At 43.6% G+C, this 18,817-nt stretch overlaps 1 protein-coding gene across 3 annotated transcripts; it reads left to right on the top strand.

Annotated features, from left to right (window-relative positions):
* Nucleotides 1–720: 720 nt before the first annotated feature.
* Nucleotides 721–7,784, top strand: ENSA (endosulfine alpha). Of its 3 annotated transcripts, none has more exons than XM_038562137.1 (4): nt 721–924; nt 2,602–2,727; nt 3,946–4,112; nt 7,011–7,784. In XM_038562137.1, the coding sequence occupies exons 1-4, from the start codon at nt 868–870 to the stop codon at nt 7,024–7,026; spliced, it is 366 nt and encodes a 121-aa protein (XP_038418065.1). In that variant the 5' UTR covers nt 721–867; the 3' UTR covers nt 7,027–7,784. The 3 variants fall into 3 exon arrangements, with proteins under 3 accessions (XP_038418065.1, XP_038418066.1, XP_038418067.1); XM_038562138.1 differs by lacking the exon at nt 721–924 and adding an exon at nt 1,173–1,279; XM_038562139.1 differs by lacking the exon at nt 721–924 and adding an exon at nt 1,413–1,625.
* Nucleotides 7,785–18,817: the final 11,033 nt, after the last annotated feature.

Raw genomic sequence — 18,817 nt, 5'->3', positions numbered from 1 at the left:
CTCTGAACACGTATTATAAAACTGTGCAGAGCAGTTAAATCATGGAACGTAAAGCCATCTGTGCAAGACACCTTGGTTTGGGGCCTCAGTCTTTCCGCTCCATTCGCCAAGTACGTACATCGCAACAGTACTGACTACCAACGTAAGGTGCACTCTGACCTCCAAATTATTTTCTGGAGATTGAGAATTTTCTTTCTTTTTTTAAAGATTTATTTGTTTATTTATGACAGACATAGAGAGAGAGTGGCAGAGACACAGGCAGAGAGAGAAGCAGGCTCCATGCCGGGAGGGACTCGATCCCCAGACTCCAGGATCGCGCTCTGGGCCAAAGGCAGGCGCTAAACCGCTGAGCCACCCAGGGATCCCTAGAGATTGATTATTTTCTGCTAATACTGCGCCAAACTAAATCGTCTCCATCCTTTCGCTCTCCAGTTTTGAAGTTCAGCAGAGCCTCCCAGGCACCTGGTGCTAGAGCTGAAGTAAGCCTGGTCCCACCAAACCAGCAAAAATGCCAAAGCCAGCAGCACCGCCCCCTAAGATTCACCCCCCCACACACGGGCTTCCAATTGGTTCTTGGGTCTCACTCTCTTTCCAGATTGGTGTTCCAGCTTGCCTGTCGTCTCCAAAGACCCCACCTTTACCCAGCGGCGATTGGCAGATCGTTACGTCATTGCCCCAGCTACCCCATTCCCATTGGCTCCCATAGAAGGGGCGGCCACAACGTCACAGGCAAGGGCCGCCATTTTGACTGAGCAACCCTAGTGACAGGAGCCGAAGAAGCAGAGCAGGTTGTCCCCGTTTCCCCTCCCCCTTCCCTTCTCCGATCGATTTCCCGGGCCCCTCACACTCCACAGCCCTGGTCCCGCCATGTCCCAGAAACAAGAAGAGGAGAACCCTGCGGAGGAGACCGGCGAGGAGAAGCAGGTGAAATGGAGGGGGTGCGGGCGGGCGAGCCGGGGGCGACGGTGGTGGGGCGGGAGACGATCTCCCACCAGTGCGGATTGGTCGCCATGGTCTCAAGCTCTGCGGGGGTTGGCCACTGCTTGCATCACGCCGGGTGAGCCGCAACACCGCTTGCAGCTCTGGCGCTGATTAGTTGGGCCCATTGTCCGTCAGTGCCATACTCTCTCTGATTGGCCATTCGGCCTACCGCTCTCCTCATGGAGGTCGCGCTATCATTGGCCAAGCCGGGGCGCGGGGCGGGTGTTTGGAAAGACGGGGTTGAATGAACGGGGGCTGGTGGTACCTGGAAAACGATGTGTGTTATTGGTTAATGGAGGTAAACTACCCAACCACCCGGCTGGGGCCTACATCAGAAAGATGTAGGGAAAGACGTTTAAAAGACCAGCACTGGGCGTAAGGAGAAGTCTTTATCATGGCTAGTTGAAGGCGGCAACTTTCTCAAGAGACCTATTTTGACGGTTGGGGATGGTCGGTTGCCCACGGTGTGTCAGGAACGAATAGGCTTGAAGAGGACTGGAGTTCCATACAGGATAATGGAGGCTAAATCTAGAAAAGACACCAAAAGAGTCGTGACAAGAAAGACATCACCCTATTTCCACCACCACCCCGACTTCCAAGGCAATGGGACTTAGTTCAACAATTCTGTGATGAAAACACCCCAAGTAAACCTCTTCTTGGGGCTTGTATTTGACTTACAACATTTAGTACTGGGCTCGGGGGTTCATAAAAGGCACCTGGTTACAATCATGCTGGATTGTCAAGGGAAGGGAATATAAATACATTGAAAAGAGCCACAGATTGGCGTTAGGTCCTTTTAAAAAGTCAACAAAGAGCATTGGGGCCCACAAAAAGCAAGAAGATAGTAACAATGGTTACTAACAAACCAATTGCAGGTTCTTGGCATGTTCCCCAAACTTCCATCACTTGCCCCACTAGAGAAGGTGTTGACTTTTTGGCAAAAACTGTGGGTAAATACTGTTAAGCCTCCTGTATCTTAATTTTCCTGAGGTTAAAAATAATGTCCTTTTCATTTCTGTTTATCTGTCACTTTCCTACCTAATGTTTATGGAAATGTTAAAGCAATGTTGTTCCATTACTAATGTGGAGATTTTTGGAGAAAGCCACATAGCTTTAGCCTCTTCCATAGAAATACTTATCAGATGACTACTGTAGACTCTGGATAAGAGGGAGCATCTCAGAATTATCCCCTTTTATTTTCTGTTTGACTTGTACTGTGTGTTAGGGACAGCCAGGGAACTTTCCTACACATCTTGGGTAACCAGAAGCCCTGGTTAGCACTTTTCTCTGTCTTTCCTACCTTCTGTGCTGAACGACCTATGGTTTGCCCTTGATTGAAGTATTTTGTTTAGGTATTATCTTTAACCCAATCTCCCAGGTCACTGAAGTGGTTCTTTGGGCGTAGTGTGAGAAGCAGCTTGTTCTGTTTTTCCTCACAATACAGTCATCTTGAGCGTTAGGATTTGAACAAAGGTCTGGCTTTATTTAGGAGCAGAATATAGACAGTATGTTCACAAGGGCATGGATCTCCAGGAAAAGTTGATAGTATGAAAGTTCTTAGATATTAGAAGCAGTTCCTTCTCAGTTTTTAATTTAAATTGGCCCATTTGTTTCCTCCAGGACACACAGGAGAAAGAAGGTATTCTCCCTGAGAGAGCCGAGGAGGCAAAGCTAAAGGCCAAATATCCAAGCCTAGGACAAAAGCCTGGAGGCTCCGACTTCCTCATGAAGAGACTCCAGAAAGGGGTATGGGACAAAATTTCTTATCTTCTTACTTTGAAGTCAAAGGGGGCTTTAGGAATGAGATCTGTAGAGCTGCTCCTGAATACTTATCTGGAGGTTTTGTTATTGGGCAGTTTGTAGAGAGGAATTAGAAACTTGTAAAAAGCAAGGCAAATGATTATAAATCCCTGATACGGTATCCTACAGGATATTAAGGCTTAATGTTGAGACATTTGGATATGGGGGCTTTGGGGGATTGAGAGAAAGAAGGACATTAGGAACTGAAATGCTGACTCCCCCAGGGATTTCTGTGTTTAGATGGTGGGAGTTTTAGACTTGCATTTTTTAAGATTAGAGCTAAATTTTGGGGGTGCATGATTTCAAAAAAGATCACACCATCTGTTCTATAGATTTCTTCAACTTGAAGTGAATAGATTTCTTACAGAAGGTCTGCCTTCATAGCCATCTAGCTCCTGATCAGGTTTCTCTGTCCCCATTTGTACCTAAAGCTAACTGAGGCATTATATATATATGTCATTAAACTGGTGTGTATTCCCCGGTGTGGATGAAATGAACAGTAAAACAGATTCCTGTGGAAAATCCTAGTTACTGAGTCTTAGTCACAGATGATGATGTGATGCTGATTTGCAGTTTACCTTGCTGTAGGCAAGGCAGGCGTGGGCAGGCTGTCACAGCCATGGAACATGTGTGGGAGCAGTGGGAGTCAGAGGAAGAGGACATGATCCTCAGGAAAAAGCCCAGTTTCTATTCATGGTCTGAGGGAATCATTTTTAATTTTAAGGTTTTGACTTGAGGTTGCTCTCCTGCTGTTTGCTAGGATAGCCCCAGATTGATGCTTCTGTGTATCTTACTCATTTGTTTCCCCAGCACCAAGCCCACTGGAGACTGACTGATTGGTCCTCAGTAAGGCTTTATGAACAGTCAGTAATTTGGTTGAACCATAATGTACTAATGGGTGTATAAAGGGTGTAGGGGCTATCTCTTAACTTCTAAAATCTAAACCTTAGCTAGGAAACTGCTTATATACCTGAAAAAGTCAGAACACATTTGGGAGAAGACCTAAGTACATGTCATTAATGCTAAACTATGTGTGTATGAAGTTAATCAAGGAAGACTGGAAAGATCTAAGCACTGTTGAGGGTTTTATAATGGATGTGAGTCTCCTTGCTTTTAGGTAGACCAGAGTTCCTCACTCACTTAAACATCCCTCTTGTCTCTTAGCAAAAGTACTTTGACTCAGGAGACTACAACATGGCCAAAGCCAAGATGAAGAATAAGCAGCTGCCAAGTGCAGGACCAGACAAGAACCTGGTGACTGGTGACCACATCCCCACCCCACAGGATCTGCCCCAGAGAAAGTCCTCGCTCGTCACCAGCAAGCTTGCGGGGTAACCTGGGCCCCCCTTCTGTCCCCTTCCTCACCCACAGGACTTTTATATGTCATAGACAGGGATGGAATGAGCATCTAGTTAGATCTTCTCAGCTTGCTAGCCAGAAATGACTGTGATTCTGCTGGGGGCTGCTGAGAAGATGATGTGGGTTGAAAAGGGGTTCAAGTTCATTTCTTTGATTAAATTGAGATTTCCATACCCACACTGTAGCCCAGGTAGAGGCCCAGAAGTAAGAGAATAGGACTGGATAATGCTGCAAATGCTCTTTTTTCTTTTGTATGAGAAACCAGGGAGATGTGATTTTTCCTTTTGGAAGAGAATATCCCAAAATTGGTTAGGCTAAGCCTTGGGAATAGTATGGTAGTTTTACATCCAGAGGCTAACTTGACATAGTTGGGAAAGGTAGATGGAATGAGATCTGTTTTCTGTGCTTCTAAATGTTTTTCCTTAGGCTGCTATTGCTTCGTGTTTCCATTATAGCAGGTTTAGAAAATCCTCAAAAAGGAAAACTGATTTGCTTGCCTAAAACTGTAATGCCCACTTAACCTCCCTTACTCAGTGAGCATCTCTGACAGTTTGCCCTGGCTCTTAAGTAATGTAAAGTTTGGAGAACATCATTTACATGAAATGGGCACCTTCTCTCTCTCTTCCAGCATGCTGCTTTTACAAGTATCATGGGGTAGTGGAAAGAGCATTGCGTTTGGAGTTAAGATATCTGGGTTCTAGTTGCACTCCGTCTCAGCAAAACTGATGTGTTACCTTGGTCAAGTCATTTAACCTCTATGGATTTCTATTTTCTCATCTGTAAAAGAGTTGAATATAGATAAGATTAATTCAAATTTAAAAATCGTATAACTGCGAGCTGAAAAAAAGTCTCTGCTATTCTTTGTAAAACTAAGTGAGGAAGGCCTAGGGGTGAGCCCAAGAGGGGAACCATTTGAAGAAGACATGGGAAGACAGGAAGTTGAGATTTGAGGGTTATAGATGTAGGCAAGAGGGCCTCATAAATATCATGGTCTTAAGGGTCAAGGAAAAAGTTCTAAGAAGCTAGCTTCTGTAGAAGCTTCTTGCTTCTGCCCCCACCCACTCTCCTGGCCCTCCAGTCCAGACCGTTGCTGCTAAAAAGCTGCTCTAGCCGCCAAGCTGCGGGCCTGAGAACACATGTTCAGTCACGCATATGTGGTGGAGTCCCACATTTGAGATTAATCAGATGTCAGGTGTATTGTTAGGGAGACCAGAAGAAAAGGGACAAGCTGAAGCCAGCCTCTGCCTTGGTACTAGGGCAGGGCTAGAGCAGCAGGTTCTTAGTAGATAATTCACCTTGGAAGAAGCTGGTGGAGGAAGGTAGTCAGGTCAGGGAGAGAGAAAAGGAACATTAAGAAATCTCTGCTAAAAAAAAAAGAAAAAAGAAAAAAAAGAAATCTCTGCCTTCCTAGGGCTCAGTAACTCAGCCCCTGTGAGATGAGAAGCAGCAACGCAGATTTGTGAGCAGGTGGAGGAGAGGGGTGCAGGTGGCCAGCACCCTCAGCCTCTTTAACTTGGCCTGAGTCCTACTGCTAGTTAGGACAGAGAGGGTCAGAGTGAGAACTGTTAAAGAGGACAAGATTCTGTAATACTCTCATGCCCTCTCACCTCATAATTCTGATATGCCAAAACATTTGACCTGATGAGAATGACCATGAACTTGCTGATGCACATGCGGGGTGGATGGTAGATGTGTATGCTTCTTTCCTGACTGGCCATTCACTTTCAGGCTGTTACTGAAAGTAACAGATTGGATAGGAGAGAGTTGGTGAGGAAGGAATGGAGAGAGCAGGATCCCTGGATTCCCTGCCCCCAGATTCCTTGACTGTCACTTGTAACTGTATATAATTTTTGTGTTTCTTGCTCCATTCCTCATGCTGTCTTCCTTAGTCTAAAGTCCGTGTGGGAAGGGGAAAATGCTGAACATCCTTGTATAGTTTCTTCAACTGTCCCAGCCATGTTGTACATAGATATGTCATGTTATTATATATATAAATATATATATAATTTTGTACGTTTTCTTCATCTCCGATCTTCTCAAATTTTGTACTTTTTTCTTTTCTGTCTGAGCTGCTTTCTCTATTGGTCATTTGAATACTCAAGACTGAGGTCACAAGTCTGAATTTTAGGAAGAAATAGAAAAAATAGGGAAATCAGAAAACTGTTGGTTTCGCTGACTCTCTACCTGGTCATCTTCAAGGCTAAAAAAAAAACAAGCCACGTTCTGTATTTGCCACCTGTTTCCAGAGCATGAAATACTTCCATGGCAAAGAAGGGTCATTTCCAAAACCAAATCCAAGTCTCCCTTTTTAAATTATTAGATTATTAAATCCACTCAGAACAACATGTGTTATCAGGCCCTGGCTCCCATGCTGCACCACCTCATCACCGTGTGCCCAACAGTCTCTGCTGCTGCAAGTGGCTTTGGCTATGCCTGTGAAATCAAGCCTGTGCTAAGCCAGGCCATTTAAGCCCCTGCAAGCCTCCAGTTACTTTGATCTTATCTAAAGAATTTCTGTATTGTTTTCATGGTTATCTCCAGAAAGATGGAGAACACTTTGTTTTGTGGTTAGTAGAAAACCTGAAATTCTCTCTCCCTCTCTCCTGACCTTTCCCCCTCTCTCTCGTTCTCCCTTTTTCCTCCTTCACCTCCTCTCCCTGTCTCTCCCTTTACTCTCCCTTCTTCCCTCCCCTCTCTTCCTCTCTCTCTCCTCTCTCCAACTCTGTGGATTGGACTTAGGCTTGTGCCAGGTAGCCTAATGATTGTTAAGTATGGAAGAGTCATGGGCTTGGGACTGGGATGGAACTTCGGGGTTTTTTCCCTTATTACTTGACAGTGTTTTCTTTTTCTTCTTCTGTGTTCGTCCGCAGTGGCCAAGTTGAATGATGTTGCCCGGGGCTCCGCCAGATCCTGAGACGCTGCCCTCCTGGGTCCTGTGCTGGCTCCTCCCCCTCCCTGTTTTTGCAGCCAGGGGTCAGGAGGTGGCTCGGGCGCGGGCTGGAGAGGCAGAAGCCCCTGCCCGTCGGTGTCCCAGCGCATGGAGCCCCTTGGGCTGAGCACCAAGACCCTGAACATTTTTTTGTTTTATCTTTTTTCCAAATAACTGTTGGGAGAAATCTCAGTGAAATCCTGGCGGGGGTGGGAGGGGGTGTGGGGGTTGGCATGGGTGTGGTGTTTTGAGAGGGTGGGGTGGTAAATTTGTGGGGGTACGAAATAGGGCTCGGAGTTGATAAAGGCATTCCTGACTATCCTTCCTAACCATTTGGCCTGTGTAGGATGGGTGTGCGGGGGAGGAGTGCAGTAGACTCCAGATGAGGAGTTCTAATTCAGCTCTGTAGAAAAACACCTTGTTTGCTTGTGGCTGGGGATCTGGTATCAGATAAAAGAAACTGTCCATCTAAATATGACAGATGCAAACAGCTCTTCTGGTTCTGCAGAGCCAAGTTGAGAACACAATTAATGTTAATTGTTCATTGAAGAAAGTGCTGTCTTTGAAATAGATTTGCTGTGGGGAGAAGGGCAGTAAGTGTGGGGGAAAGGGGGCCATGAGCGTGGGGAGCCCCACAGAGCCCAAGGGACTTTTTCAGTATTTGAAATAAAAAAAAAAAGAAGACGACCCACGAAAAAACACAACCCAGAAATATTCTGAAGCAGTTGGTGTGTTTTATTGGGGTTTGGGGAAAGGGAAGAAAATGAAACTGAAGACACCATTCAGGGGAGAAGCTGGTGTGGGACCCTGAGTTCTAAGGAACAGGGGCTCTTAATGTGGGATGTGACTGGACTCCCTGCTTCCATCAATCAGGGAGAGGGAACAGAGATGTCAGCACAAAGATCAGGGCTTTTCCTGACTCCTATCTATTGTTTTGTTTCTATAGCTAATGGAGAAGATGTATCAACCTCAGGTTTTGGCTCACAAAATGAAGAATTTGATCTAAATAGTTTATGAACACCTAGAGCTCAGTTCAGGCTAAGCAAAAAAGAGAAGCCCCTCTTTTCCCTTTTGGTCTTCCATTCCTTCACAAGTTCTTGTTTTGTGAAAGAGAAATGTGACCTCTAGTAATAAGCCAAAAAGAACTCAAGCCTTTCTGCTCGTGGCCAGCAGGAGGCAGAGTGACTTCTTTCCTCACCATGTCCCGAGCCTCGCTAGAATCCTGCCAGTGCAAGAAGTTTAAAACTGCTTGTGAATGTATTATAGAAAAGACCATCACCCAAAGGAGAAACAAACTCACTCCTGTCTCTCGCTGCCACACACCAACCTTCACACGTGGTAGATTGAATCTACTTGCCTATTTGCCCAGCTTTGGGGAAGAGAGTATATTTTCCCAAATATAATTGGCTTCTCAAATGAGTCTGCATCAAGGAAGATAAACAAGGTCCAGTAGACATAGATATTCCAGAGAACTCTCCATCTTAGGGGAAGTTCTGAAGGGAAGGGCACTTCTAAACTGGGCTAGGAATGTTGTTCTTTCCAAGTTTTCAGCTACTCAGGATGTTACTTGCTTTCTCCTGCTTTAGCCAGGGAATTGTGATGCCTCTCAACCATTGGCCTTTAATTTTTTTCTTTTTTTCAATATTTTATTTAGTCATGAGAGACACAGAGGCTGAGAAACAGGCAGAGGGAGAAGCAAGCTCCCTACAGGGAGCCCGATGCAGGATTCGATCCCAGGACCCCAGGATCATGACTTGAACCAAAGGCAGACGCCCAATCTATGAGCCACCCAGGTACCCCACCATTGGCCTTTCTGGACAGCATGCTAGACACGGAGTGAGCTGTGGTTTGGAGATACATTAAAGACATTCCCTATCTTTGTGGGGTTTATTGTCTTAGTGGGAGAAAATATATGCAAAAATTCACATACTTCAGAAGTTATAAACTCAAAGCTAGAAGCTATACACACACAAATGAGTAGAATGTTTACTGCAGTGGAGTTAGTGTGTCTTCTCATCCCTATTCTCCTTCAACTAATGCCGTGACTTGTTTTTGAGAATTCCATCCCTAGTGTATGATTGCCAGGTGGCTACAGCTGAGGAGTGAGATCAGTGAAGCTGAAGTGGGATAATTGGTGCAGTTTCATTTTTAATACAGGTAAAGAAGTTGAAGTATAGAAAATAAATTACTTATAAGGTGGCAGAGTTAGCTCACTAAAGAGCTTGAGATAGTATCTTTTTCTTTTTTTTAAGTAGACTCCATGCCCAGCGTGGAGCCCAATGCTAGGCTTGAACTCAGGACCCTGAGATTAAGACCTGAGCTGAGATCAAGAGTTGGACACTCAACTGACTGAGCCACCCAGGCACCCCGTAGCTAGCCTTTTATATGACTTTTCCATTATTCCTGGCTTCCCTGGTCCTTCGTTTTAAACTGTAGTCTTAGGAATCCTGGGGTGCCAAGAAAGGATTGTGGCAATCTCTATTTTAGTGTAAAACCTTACCGTGCATTCTCCCTCACTCCCACACTGTAGGGCCAGGCAACCAGAACAGACTGCTCTGCAGTGCTTCAAATAGCTATTCCTGCCCATATTCCAAAGAGTAGAGACAAGCGTTCCTCCACTCCTCCAACATGGTTGAGTGACGATTATGCTAACAAGCCTCTCAGCCATCTGATATACAGGGTGGCAGGGATGAAGTCACCATTATTATTATCCAGCAGCATTTATTTTAAGCCGGTGTGGCCTGAGCATGGAAAACGCTGGCAAAAGAAAAGTAACTCGGAGAGTTGCCACTGAGAATATCTGCAGCGAGCAAGCCATACCCCCACAAGCAGCCATCGCAGGTGTAGTGCCCTCTACCGGGCTTTGAGGGAGGTGAACAAGGAAAGGGAAGCCTAAACCATAACAGGCATAGAAATAAGTGCATATTCACATAGTTATAAGCTGAATTCCCAAAGTCAGGGGAAGGAGATCCAGGAGATGAATTCTTCGCTGAATTTTCTTAGAGATGGAGGACTTATGAGTGATAAGGTGAGGCTTCTCTTGCTGGGGCAAGAATATGTTCATTCACAAGTAGCTGTTGAACACTCACTTTACATTAGCTATTGTTGGGCAGATTGACAATGTAAGAGATGATGTCTGCCTCATTGAGCCGACATTTCTACATATGCAAGACCGCATATCATCAGTCAAGCTGTGGTAAAAGAATTCTGAAGGGCGCCTGGGTGGTGTAGTTAGTTTAGCAACCAATTGTTAGTTTCAGCCCAGGTTGTGATCTCAGAGTCATGAGATTGAGCCCCATGTCAGGCTCCGTGCTCAACAAGCAGAGTCAGCTTGGGTTTCTCTCTCAAGTAAGTAAATCTTTAATAGAAGAAAAGAATCTCTAAAATAGATTAAGTAAATAAATAAATAAATAAATAAATAAATAAATAAATAAATAAATGGACGCCTGGGTGGCTCAGTGGTTGAGCATCTTCCTTCAGCTCTGGGCATGATCCCAGAGTCTCAGGATCTAGTCCCGCATCAGGCTCCCTGCATGGAGCCTGCTTCTCCCTCTGCCTATGTCTCTGCTTCTCCCTCTGTGTGTGTGTCTCTTGAATAAATAAAATCTTTTTAAAAAGTTTTAAAAACTAAATAAAAGAATTTCTGAGAAGAGAAAATCCAATTCATTAGGTAAATATTAGTGGTAGAAATGGAAACTGAACTTGGCCTTGAAAGATGGGTAGTAATTAAATAGTCCAGTTTGAGGGAGACACCTGGGTGGCACAGTCAGTTAAGCCTACAACTCTTGGCTTCGGCTCATATTGTGAGATCGAGCCCCACGTTGGGCTCCATGCTCAGCATGGACTAGCTTAAGACGTTCTCTCCCTCTCTCTGCCCCTGCCCTCTCTCTCTAAAAATAAATCTTTTAAAAAAAGAATGAATAAAAAAAAAAAAGAATAAATATTCCAGTTCAATTACTTAATAAGACAGGCAAAATATGCCAGGCACTGTGCTAAAATATAAGTGATATGTGGATGATTTCTTTTTCCATGTGAAGAAACCATACTGTAGTGTTAAACTTGGGTAGTAGAAGCCCAGCTACATAGAGAAATAGGGGTGAGTAAATAATTGCTAAATGTCTTGAGTACTTAGTCCTGTGCTAAGTACTTAACTTCCATCCTCTCATTGGAACCTCACAGCAATTCTCTGAGTAGACAGTCTTACTGCTGCCATTATACAAGTGAGGAAACTAAAACAGTAATTGCCCAAGTCACATAGTTTCTGAGAGTGGAGGTAGGAGTCACTCCAGTATCTGCAAAGGAATGGGGAAAGAGTGACCATGAATACTTTCATGGAATGAGTTCTAGGGAGGAACAGGATTTCTCCAGAAGGATAGGGTGACAAGGAACATTCTGGTAGATAGACCAACACTTAGAGAAATATGAGTGTGAAATGGGTGGTGCTTCTGGAGCAGCAGCATTGAGCCCTAGAGCATGGCTGGTACCAGGCCAAGAAGGCAGATGGGAGCCAGATTACAGAGGAGATGGCAGGTAGGCAGACCTGGGTGCCTGGGATATGCCAGGCAGGCAGAGAGGGTGGCAAAGAGAAAACCTGGTCAGATTTGTGTTTTGGAGGCTACTGCCAAATTGTGTGGAGAAGGGATTTAAATTAAAGGTGAAGGATTTAGGGATGGACTGGTTCTAATATCAAGCTGTCTGGTTTTAAATTCTGACTTTTATATATTTTGGTAACTCAGGACAAGTTTCCTAAACTCTCTTTGCTTATTTGTAAAATAGAAATGATGTGGTACCAGGATCCCTGGGTGGCGCAGCGGTTTGGCGCCTGCCTTTGGCCCAGGGCGCGATCCTGGAGACCTGGGATCGAGTCCCACGTCAGGCTCCTGGTGCATGGAGCCTGCTTCTCCCTCTGCCTGTGTCTCTGCCTCTCTCTCTGTCTCTCTCTGTCTCTCATGAATAAATAAATAAGACCTTTAAAAAAAACAAACAGGATGGAAACATTAAGAAGGAATGGTTGTTGTGAAGAGAAAGATGATTCAATATGTGGCAAAATAAATTTGAAGTAGCAGTGAAACACTTAAGTGGGGACTGTGTACTACACTCCACTTAGTTAACGGTTACCATGGGCTAGTTATGAGTAAGACCGACTATTGTGTTGCTACAGTACTCTAAATTAAGTATGATTAGGAACTACAGAAGATAAGGACAGTAAGGATTAGGAAGAGTGGACAAATTCAAGAGATACACGGGAAGTACAATCAATAGAACTTGATGAGGGATATGCAACTTGGGAAGAGACAGGACTCTAATAAAAAATTCCCAGGTCTCTGCCTAGATTACAATGTAAAGGATGATGCCATAACCTAGAGAGAAACGACCACTGGAAGGGCAAGTTTATCTCTTCAGTATTGCAGAAGGGATGATATGGGGTGTCTCTAGGACATCCAAGAGTAGATGACCTGAAAATTACTGGATTTATGAATCTAGAGGTTGGAGAAATCGAAATAGGAAATGTAGATTCTGGGATTTCAAGATATACTTAGTAAAATGATGGAAGTGCAAGCATATAGAACAGAAAGACTGGAGGGTTGACCCTGATGAAAGCTAACATGTGAAGGGAATAAAGAAAAGGGCCCAACACAAGAGAAGAATCAGGAAGATGTGGTGCCCAGTGAGAGTTTATCGGAAGAATAATGTAAAATGCTATTGGAGGTTGATGAAGCAAAAAATTAAACTTTCACCTCTATAATAAAACGTGCCCAAAAATGTCAAGAAAGAAATGTGCTACAATAGTAGGTAACTCTGTTTGTCAAGAATATAATTTAGAGTATACCTGTATGTCCACTTTCTGTACTTTTTGAGACTTTAGAAATGAGCATATATTTGATAGAGGTCATTTTCATTTTAAAAACACTAATAGGGATCCCTGGGTGGCCCAGCGGTTTAGCGCCTGCCTTTGGCCCAGGGCGCGATCCTGGAGACCCGGGATCGAGTCCCACATCGGGCTCCCTGCAGGGAGCCTGCTTCTCCCTCTGCCTGTGTCTCTGCCTCTCTCTCTCTCTCTCTCTCTCTCTCTCTCTGTGACTATCATAAATAAATTTAAAAAAATAAAAATAAAAACACTAATAAAAATTACCCCTCAAAATTTTTTTAAATCGTTCTAAAGGATGTCCATTTGATTTGGCAGTTAGTAACCATTTTGATACCAGAGTCAATGGATTGGTAGAGGTAGAATCTTGCCTATCACACTGAGTAATATGGGAAGATTCTGTTGTTTTAGGATGGGAATGATTTAGGCATATTTATAGACTGAGTGAAAGGAACAAGTAAAAGTTGAAGCTCAGTAGAGAATAACTAAAAAGGGTTCTGAAGAGTAAGGAAGGAATGTAAATAAGTTCAGGTGGGTGTGGTCAATTAAACACTTCAACAAACATTTATTAAGCACTTATTATCTGCTGACTACTATGCTAGGAGAGGTGCTGAGGTTAGTCTAGTGGGAAGCCAGCTAAGTAGGAAATCAGTCACAAGCAGGAAGATGTATACTGCATCCTGCTTGAGACTCAAGGTGAAGATATAACAATGGATAAACTCACAGCTGTTTGTGACTGGGTGTGGTGATTGATGGGAGTCCGTATCTGACAGCTTCATTGTTCTTTGTAGAGATGTAAAGTTGCTAGTTGAGAGGGAGGTGGGAGTTAGGGGGCTTAAGAAGAATGGCCACAGTTTAGAAGAAGAGAGGATGAAAGGGAGGTGAATGGGAGAGAGCTGACAATAAATACTAAGTAAAAGATTTAGGGAACAGTGTTGAGGGCCTAACACATTGGAACCACAGCAGATACCAATCTATGCATTTCTGCTGCTTTCTCTAGCAACACACAGCTGCCTAGGTACAAAAGCAGAGAAGATGCATTATTGTTTAGATCCTGGATCATGATTTATAGACAAATGGAATGGACTCACAAGGGAAAAAGGGAATGGAAGGTGCTGGGGAGAGAGTTCAAGAAATCCACCTGATTCAGACTGGGTAAGAAGGTAGGCTAAGGAAGGTATGATCAACTCTGGTCAAGAGAAGTCTTGATAAGGTCAAAAAGCTAATGATTTAGAAGTCAAAGTGATTAAGCTGAAGTTCCGGCCCTGGTAGTCAGAATGACATTAAGAGTTGAAGATTTTAGGGGCAGCCCACGTGGCTCAGTGGTTTAGTGCCTCCTTCAGCCCAGGGCCTGATCCTGGAGACCCGGGATTGAGTCCCACGTCGGGCTCCCTGCATGGAGCCCGCCTCTCCCTCTCTCTCTGTGTCTCTCATGAATAAATGAATAAAGTCTTAAAAAAAAAGAGTTGATGATTTTAGAGCTGGAACTCTTCTATGTAACAACATGGGTAGTAGGAATGGATGTCTGAAGTTGAGTAAAAGTAAAGGTCATTAGAGTATTAAAGAACAAGGAGTTCCCACATTCAGCTGCAAAGGTAGGTGGCTCATGTATCTGTGGTTTTGTTGTTATCTCTTGTTAAACCCAACTGTATTTTATATATATATATATATATATATATATATATATATATGAAGATTAAAGCATTTAGCTTAGAAAACAACAATAACGAATTACAGATGTGGGATTTTGGATCAGGAAATCAAGTTGTTGGAATGAATCCAGAATTATGCAGGATTGGGGAGAAAATGAAGCCTCTACCATAACTGTTATTGAAGTGACCAGGACTAGCAAAGAACATAAAGGAGAGTGTAGCCTGATGGAATAAACTCCAAAAACAGGAGGAATGGCATATAAATATCTTGGAAGAAAGTTAATTTTTTTGCTTCATTATATAAATATCTTAGAAGAATAATGACTGAATAATGCCCTGAAAATGACTTTAGGGATCTAGAAGTATCTGTTTCCCCACTTTCTGGTATTGGAGAGGGGAAAAAAAAACCCTCTTGTAAACAAAGCAGTGTCTTAGGGGAAACTTAGGTGTAATTTGAATGAATGGGTTGAGGGAAATTCTCTAAAAAGTTTTTGTGTGAGGCATCAGGGAAATGAGCAGACCAGGAAGGAAGGTATAAGTGAGTGGGAGAGTTCTGCATTTGAGGCAGAATCCAAAGATTATAGAGAAATGGGAACCACTTGTGCAATGAATTAACCTTAAAGTTCCCAACTTTGGTTTAAAAGTTGTTTGGTATTTGTACTGACCGATGGAGCCCAGTCTCCTTAAGCCTGCCTGAGTGGTAGGTTAAGCATTCCACCTTTAAGAAGGCATCCGAAGGCAAAAAGAGAAGACAGCAGTAGTTTGAAACTGATTACAAAGAGGAAAATTAGGCTAGACTAACACAAACAACTGGCAAAGTGTCCTTGACTCATTTTGCAAATATTTATTGAACTACCAGAACTTACTGGTATATTCCCTGCCACCAAGAATGGCACACAAAGTATGTGTTCCTTAAATACTTGCTAAAGGAATGAATTGTTCATTGTGAAAATTCAGAAAAAAATTACAAAGAGTTGACTGTTGACTGTTTCAACAGTCTCTGAACAGCAGCAATAGTGGATAAGCAGAGAGATGAAACCTCTAACAAGAAAACAACTTTGGAAGGTTACTCCCCAGACAAAGCTGGGCCTCTCTTGGAAAACTTTTACATGAGCTGCATGACTAAGACCAAGTAAGAGCCAAATACTCTTATCAACCAAGGATAGCTTTTCTTCAAGACATCTTCAAAACATCTCCTAATGACAGGAAGAGAGCACTCAATACTGATAACCACAGTGTGTAAAGTGGCCCCTTCAGGTAAGAAAAAAGTTTTGATATATATGGAAATTTGGTGACAGAGGCACTTAGTGTATTTACATGGACCTTTTTTGAGCCTTGTTTTGACTTATTATAGGTAGATACTCGAGATTAATAGAAAATACAAGCTCTTAGTTATTAAATCTTTATTATAATATTTAGTTGAGAAAGCTCAAACTGAATAGAATTTACACAGTATATGAACTTTTCTCAAAGTAGTCATATTAACTGCTTAGGACTACATACCCATGAACGACCACTATTCTTGATCTAGTGCCAGCTACCGACCTTACAGCCTCAAATCCAATTAGTAACATCAAACTGTTATTTATGCTAGAATACTTATATTTCCAACTAGAAAGAAAACTCTTATGTTAGCAGACCTGTTGGCAGGGGGCAGAGGTGGGGCATGGGCAGTTGGCAGAGGCAACTTACTGAAATCACCCCATGAGAAGACCATCTACTCATATATACACAGGGAAGTCCTGGCATCATTCAGTGATCAGGAGTCCTGGCTCAACATTAAGGTCCTTGTCTGAAATGCCTTTTATTATTAGGAAAGTCTGAGTCAGCCTCAGACTTCCCTCCTTGCATTTGAGTCATTTCCTTTTCCAGTGACCAAAACTGGTACAACTATGTATGAGAAATATTCAAAAATACAAAGTTTTAGAACTAAAGAGACATTAGAGGTCATTGTGTTCAGGGTACTCATTTCACAAATGTTAAAACTGAGGCCAAAAGATTGTGCCTTTTGCCCAGTTGCACAGCCTCTATCAGGTGGCTTTTGCTACACGTGAGGCCCTCTTACCTAGAAGCTGATTTCACAGCAAATTTGGGACTCTGGCTTTCATTTACTTTTATTAGAAGTAAGCAAACTAAATACTTAGGTTGGAAGTCTGAGAGGAACTCAGGGCCCAAACAAACAAGCTGGCGTCTATGGTATCCCCTTCAAGTAATATATGATGGTGTCCTGCAGTGAACCAAGGAGAGGGCTCATGTAGAACCAGCATCTTCTAACTCAGGGTTTCTCTACCTTGGGACTATGAACATTTTGGACCAGATATATCTTTGTTGTGGAGGTTGTCCTGTGTATTTTAGGATATTAACAGTAGCTCTGTCCTCTAACCACTAGATGCTCAGTCAGAGCAACAAAAAAGTCCCCAGACATTGCCACATGTCCCCTAGGGTCCTCTGGTTGAGAACCCCTATAAAATCTTTAAAAAGGGGGGGCAGCCCCGGTGGCTCAGCCGTTTAGTGCCGCCTTTGGCCCAGGGTATGATCCTGGAGACCCAGGATTGAGTCCCGCGTCGAGGTCCCCGCGTGGAGCCTGCTTCTCCCTCTGCCTGTGTCCCTGCCTCTCTGTCTCTCATGAATAAATAAATAAAATTAAAAAAAAAAAAAAAAAAGAGAACCCCTGTGCTGACTTAAGGAAGGGACTCATATAACTCAGTAGTGGTCCCATTTAATCCTCTTAGCAGTGCAGTATCCCTACTCCTATACCCCTGTCCCTGGCTTCTCTTCCTCACCTTTCCCTCTGGGGCTACCATGCCTTCAACAGATGGGACCCTCCAACTTCTACCCTCACCAGCCCCGAAAGTGGCACCTGGGGTGAAATGGGAAGCAGAAGTTTCTGCCCTCCCCTTCTTGCACCAAGGGGATCCCCCTGACTGCATAGGAATTTACATACTTGGTTAAAATAAGATGCAGGGATTAGCTCTTAATTGTGACTGCTGTGAATCAAGAAGAGATCAGGGCCTTAAGCCCTTTCCTACCTTGGGATTGGGCTGGGAGAGGTAGATGAGGGCATACCAAAGGAATCTGCCTTTTCTGCACAATTTTCTCTTGACTCAGCGGCCAGCTTTGCCTCCCCAGCCACACTCATCCTCACAGTGCCCATATTTAGACACTGCAAGCCTGTGTTGTCGTAGACAGACAAAAACCAGATGGTTGCTATAGAGATTTGTTTACACACATCCCTAGAGCATGGCCCAAGGCCGAGCAGTAGGGGTAAATGGCAGTTCTTGACGGGACATGCATTTTTCTTAATTTGCTATTCTACCTCTTCTGTTCTTCACAAATCTCCATGCTTCTCATTCCTGCTTCCAGATACCACTTCCTGTTGAAAAGTGTTGTTCTTAAATATTTCCTTTGCATCAGGAAGTCAACTTAAGAACAGAAGTATTAGGGGGTGCCTGGGTGGCTCAGTTAAATGTCCGACTCTTGATTTCAGCTCAGGTCATGCGTGATGTCAGAGTCATGATCAAGCCTCATATCAGGCTCTGCGCTGAGCATGGGGCCTGCTTAAGATTCTCTCCCTCTGCCTCTTCTCCCACTCCCCCCCAAAGAAAAACAGTAATTAACCTTTCTGAGCATCAGTCCCTTCATCTGTAATAAGAAGGTAATTACAATACAAAACGTATATGGCTTTGTTAGAATTAATTAGATAAAAGAAACTTGTATCGTGACTGGCAAAGTAGATGGTCAATAAATGTAATTTGTTCTTATGCTAAAATAAAATCCTACTCTGGGGTACCTGGGAATCTGCCACTAGTACCTTTGGAAATCTTAGCTTGTGCTTCCTCCCTGATAGTAGGAAAAAGCTACTGTGGGAATACCCCTTGTCCTGTGGAGTGGTAGAAGAGCAGAATTGTGGGAAGAGGAGGGTTCCTTTGTTTTTTGTCTTTGTTGTATTCAGTTCAAAAGCTATTTTGGGGGACACCCGAGATGCTCCGCAGTTGAGCATCTGCCTTCCCCTCAGATCTTGATCCTGTGATCCCAGGAACGAGTCCCACATCAGGCTCCCTGCATGGAGCCGGCTTCTCCCTCTGCCTGTGTCTCTGCCTCTCACTCTCTGGGTCTCTCATGAATAAATAAATAAAATCTTAAAAAAAAAAAAAAAAAAGCTGTTTTGGAGGAAAAATCTGGGCATATGATCTCTTCCTTTCTGCAATTTGAAATGAAAGCCACCGAGAA

Source organism: Canis lupus, chromosome 17 (genome assembly GCF_011100685.1).
Source record: "Canis lupus familiaris isolate Mischka breed German Shepherd chromosome 17, alternate assembly UU_Cfam_GSD_1.0, whole genome shotgun sequence".
Classification (NCBI taxonomy): Eukaryota; Metazoa; Chordata; class Mammalia; order Carnivora; family Canidae; genus Canis; species Canis lupus.
The sequence above is the reverse complement of the archived record's forward strand: the minus strand, read 5'-3'. Positions and strand labels throughout refer to the sequence as shown.